Below are 4,517 nucleotides of genomic sequence, written 5' to 3'. Positions count from 1 at the left end.
GCACCGGCTTGGGCAGGGCAGCGGGTGGTACACGCAGCAGCTCTTGGGTGGCCAGCAGCATCAGCTCCGTCCTGTAGACAGAGGATGTGTCAGCAGGCATGGGGACAGCACTGGCTCTTCCCCCCGGATGACAGCTCTGCCTCTCCATCTCTCACCACTGGTTGTCCTGCATCAGCTCCGTGCCGCCGTCTGTGCTCTGCAGCTCCTCCCCACGGCTCAGAACCAGGTACAGCAGGGACAGGCCGAACTGCAGGGATGGAGATGAGGTGTTGGGGACCTGCGGGGACGCAATGGAGCAATGCCAGCCCGATGGGTGCCCACCTTGTTTTGGAGCACTGTGGTGAGGTGCAGGTTGGTGGAGGCAGGTGCGGCAGCACTCTGAGGTAGGTTGGTGAGCTGCTGCACCAGGCTAGTGACTGTCCCCAGGGGGAGGTGGTATAGGACGTGTGAAAAGGGCCGCAGCAGGCAGGGCAGCACCTGGGGGGAGCGCAGAGAGCTGGGATGCAGGGCTGCCCCAGAACCATCCCTACTCTCCCAAGGGAAGAGGTGGGGGCCTGTATTGTGGGGCATGGCAGGAACGCTCTGAGCTGCAGAAGTCACCTCATCCTGAGCATCCTTCTTGATGAGGAAGGGCAGGTTCCGGGCAGTCGCCAACAGCACGTCGGCCGCTTGCTCAGGGGACAGGAAGGGGAGGATGCGGGCCACCAGGCGCTTTCCTTTCCGGATGCACATGATCTGCATGAAGTGGTCGTCACTCGGCCTGTGAAGGAAATGACTAAGCCAGCACAGTAATAGAAGGTGCACCCCACAGCAACATCAAGGTGCAAAAGTGAGGTCATTTCAGCCCCCAGCCCCTCCCTGCTCACCTTTCCTGCCCCGGTGCTTTCCCACGCAGATTGTCATACATGTTGCAGATCTTCTGCTTCCTCTCACCTATCAGGGCAGACCGCTCTCCCTCCAAGCTCAGGAGGTAGCGTCTCTCATAGTCCTCCACATCCAGGAGGAGGCTGTACGTCTGCAGGACAGGCAGCCATCGCACAGGGCAGAGACCCACAGTCAGGAGACCCATGGGCGTGCCCCATACAGAGTGGGGACACAGCACTCACCTTCTCAATGGTGACAAGTGTCTGGCGCCGCTTGTCCCGGACCTGCTTCTCCTTTGTCTCCTGCCCAGGGGAGAGAGGAGATCAGGGTGCAGGTGTAGGTCATGGGGCTGGGAGGAAGGGGCAGCACTCACGTCATCCTCTCCACGGGAGGTCACTACTGCATCAATCATCTTCCGGGGGTTATTCACACTGGAGACCGTCAGCTTCCCGAGTGAGCCCTCGAACTGCACTGCAGGACAGGAAAGGGGATGCAGGGAGCCAGCTTCCAGGGCAGGACTGTTCTCCCTGCCTACAGACCTGGGGAAGGAAGTGCTAACCTGGCTTGTAGGTGTGCTCCAGCTTTGCTACCTGAGGGGTGATGAGTTTCGTACGCTCCTTCTTGGGACCATCCTCCTCAGCTGCTGACAGCTTCTCCAGCTTCTGGAAGTAGTTCTGGAACAGGGACAGGAAAGGTCAGTATCCCAGGAGCAAAGCTCTCTCCCCACTGCTTCTCCTTCATGCAGCAGTGCTTCACAACACTCCTTCCCGGTACATGCAGAGACAGTGACGTCTTCTCTGATACCCTCCCTTTCTCAAAGCAGAGGGTGACATCTCTTCCCTCCTGCTGGCCCCATCCCCTCTCCCAGTACCTGATAGTAGTAGTCATCCAAGTAGGGATCGGTGCTCTGCAGCTGCATCATCTGGATCTTGGACACCCAGTCCTTCTCCCGCTGCAGCATGAGGTTTGCGTAGGGGTCCTTGCGTGCCTGCTCCTGGTGGCTGCCACGGTGGCCCCCTCGTTCCCCCATTGAGCCGTTGAGGCCACGGTGCTGGCTGGCAGGAGGCAAGAAGAGCACCCATGAGCACAAAGGAGCTACAGGAAGGGACAGAGTGGCGCACAGGCTAGCCCCGGCTGCACGGGCCCCCCAGGACACCTGGCACCGGGGCACCTCCTCATGCTCCCTCCCGCCTGGTGCTCACTTTCGGTTCTGCTGCTGCCTCTGGTGCAGGAGCCGGCGATGCTGGGGGTGCAGGTGGGTGGTGTCTGGTCGGAAGGGCTGTGGCCTGTGGGGAGCACATGGGATTACAAGGCTGTACAGCAGGCGCACGACCTCAAGGGGGTCAGTGCCTACCTCAGGCCCTGCAGGTGAGGCACGGGGCCCGGCGGAGGCTGCAGTTGTGAGGATGGAGTGGGGCCAGCCCCAAAGAAGGCACGAAAGCCGCCAGTGGGAGCTATCATCTGTCCCACTCTGCCCTGTAGCAGCTTGGGATTGACGGAGGGTAGTGGGTTCCCAACAAGGCCTGAGACTCGAGCAAACTGGCTGGGAGAAATTCGGCCAGCCTGTGGGGCAGAGGGAGTATGGGTCAGGCAGGGTCCATCAGAATGGGGCTGGGGGGCACAGAGTCCAGGGCTTTACCTGCGCTCCTCCCAGCAGCTGAGCCCGCTGCAGGTGGGTGAAAACAGGAGAGACACTGGTGGAGAATGGGTGGCCCAGCAACGAAGAGTTCTGCGAGAAAATAAAGGAGCAGAGCCCCCAGTCATGGTCCTCCCAGGTGGGATGATGATGAAGTTGGGGCATCAGAGGGGCTTGGGGGTGGGAGCAGGGAGTACTGGTACGTTGCAGAGCTGGTTGGGAGACATCCTCTCGCTGTAGGGAGCAGAGTAGCGCTGCTGCATGGTAGCCCTGATGTGGATAGGCTTTGGACACAGGATCTAAGAGAAGGAAAGCAGTGGGGGGTCTGACCACTGGCTCCTCACCAAGGGGTGTGCACCTGCTGTAGGGAGCTGGGAGCCATACCTGCTGGTTAAAATTGGGCATAGCGACCTGCTTAGGAGGGGTACCGATGGGGACTGCTCGTACAGGGGGGCTCCCAATGATGGGGGAGGATGAGCGACGTGGCAGTGCCCGCTCCGAGGGGTCCCGCTCCTCCTCCTGAGTCTGCAGGGGTTTCTGGGGCAGAGCGTAGTCCAGCACAGACACTGATGGCATCTCCTGCAAGTAGAAGTGGGGAGAAAAGCCCTGGAAAGAAGTCTCAGGGCTAGACACGGTGGCAAGGACGTTGACACTGACGTGGTATAGTGCAGAGGAGCTGCCGCATAGTGCTTTCCCAGTGCTGGAGATCCCCACGCCCCACCCAGGATTCTCAGGGAGCCTCAAGGATCCTGCGTCTGACTCTTAATTAAGCCTGACTCTCTGTCACCCAGCAATGAAAACAGTTACGGCTCAAGGCACTGACGGTCCCAAATCTTGAGTGCTGACACCATCAGGGATTGCATGGCACCACCCAGCCCAGAGAAAGCACATGCAGGGTCAAGAAGTGATGTCCAAGAGCAGCTCACCCAGCAGCCACAGAATATCCCAAGTTGGGAGGGACCCACAGGGACCACTGAGTCCAACCCCTGGCCCCACACAGGAATACCCAAAACTCAAACCTATGTCTGAGAGCACTGCTCCAACATTCCTCAAGCTCTGGTAATGTGGGGCAGTGCCTGCTTCTCTGGGAAGCCTGCTCCACGCCTACAACCCTCTGGTAAAGAACCATTTCCTAACACTTCTTTCCCCATTCCTGAAGCCTTTTGTTGAGTGCTGACAGCATTATGCCCCTACCTGGGTGAGCAGTGGCGTGCAGATGCGCTGCAGCACAGAGGGGCCATCCCAGATGCTGGTGTTGAGTGCCATGGTCTGTGCACCAGGCCCACGGGTGTGCACAGCTCGCATGATGGCAGGGTCCTCCAGCTCACTCTCGATCACCAGCCGCGTCAGCCGCTCTGCCAGTGCATCCTCAGGTTCACCCAGCAACTCTGCATCTTCACTGCTCGGCGTGGCGTGCTGCCCAGAGCCCACGGGTTTCTCCTCCAGCTCAGCCAATCGCTCGTGGGCCTCTTGCCAGTCATCATCTGCATAGGAACAGTGGGGTGAGCGTGGCAGCAGAGAGCACCAGGCACCGGGTGGGCAGTGAGGGTGAGATAGGGACCAAGAGCTCACCAACAGCCCCGGCTCCAAAGGTGTCATCGTTGAACTGATCAATGTCCTCATCCTCCTCACCCAGTGCCTGAAAGCCGTCTTCCTCCTCGTCCAGCGGGCACTCCTCCAGGGACTGTGGTGGCAGACAGCACGTTTGTACCACCACCACTGCCGGCACTGCCATCAAGCCCAAGGCCCAGCCCTGCCCAGCAGCCTCAGTCCCGAGCCCAGAGCCCTGGCCCCAAGCTACAGGCCCCAACCCTCAGCACCCAGAGCTGACCCTGGGCCTTGAACGTACAGCCGCAACCCTCGGCCTTGGGCCCACAGCCGCAACCCACGGGCCTACGGGCCCACAGCCCCGGCCCTCAGCTTTGAGCTCGCAGCCACAGCCCCAAACCCAACTCCGAGGCCAGAGCTCGAGCCCCAACTCCGATCCCTGCGACCTGACCCCGCCCCCCTCCGCCCC

The 4,517-nt window shown here is 60.5% G+C and overlaps 1 protein-coding gene across 1 annotated transcript in view; it reads right to left on the bottom strand.

Moving 5' to 3' along the window:
* Positions 1–4,482, bottom strand: part of PATL1 (PAT1 homolog 1, processing body mRNA decay factor) — a 4,698-nt gene extending 216 nt beyond the window's left edge. The window contains exons 1-16 of the mRNA XM_019616044.2: positions 4,073–4,482; positions 3,695–3,984; positions 2,885–3,079; positions 2,698–2,799; positions 2,504–2,593; positions 2,219–2,427; positions 2,067–2,150; positions 1,736–1,919; positions 1,424–1,538; positions 1,238–1,335; positions 1,107–1,166; positions 867–1,015; positions 601–760; positions 322–477; positions 156–247; positions 5–71 (exon numbers count right to left, since the gene is read on the bottom strand). Coding sequence (XP_019471589.1) covers positions 5–71; positions 156–247; positions 322–477; positions 601–760; positions 867–1,015; positions 1,107–1,166; positions 1,238–1,335; positions 1,424–1,538; positions 1,736–1,919; positions 2,067–2,150; positions 2,219–2,427; positions 2,504–2,593; positions 2,698–2,799; positions 2,885–3,079; positions 3,695–3,984; positions 4,073–4,235 — 2,214 coding nt within the window. The 5' untranslated portion in view covers positions 4,236–4,482. The remainder of the gene's footprint in view (positions 1–4; positions 72–155; positions 248–321; positions 478–600; positions 761–866; positions 1,016–1,106; positions 1,167–1,237; positions 1,336–1,423; positions 1,539–1,735; positions 1,920–2,066; positions 2,151–2,218; positions 2,428–2,503; positions 2,594–2,697; positions 2,800–2,884; positions 3,080–3,694; positions 3,985–4,072) is intronic.
* Positions 4,483–4,517: the final 35 nt, after the last annotated feature.

This window comes from Meleagris gallopavo, chromosome 5 (genome assembly GCF_000146605.3).
Source record: "Meleagris gallopavo isolate NT-WF06-2002-E0010 breed Aviagen turkey brand Nicholas breeding stock chromosome 5, Turkey_5.1, whole genome shotgun sequence".
NCBI classification, from domain to species: Eukaryota; Metazoa; Chordata; class Aves; order Galliformes; family Phasianidae; genus Meleagris; species Meleagris gallopavo.
This window is presented reverse-complemented; position numbering and strand designations above follow the sequence as displayed.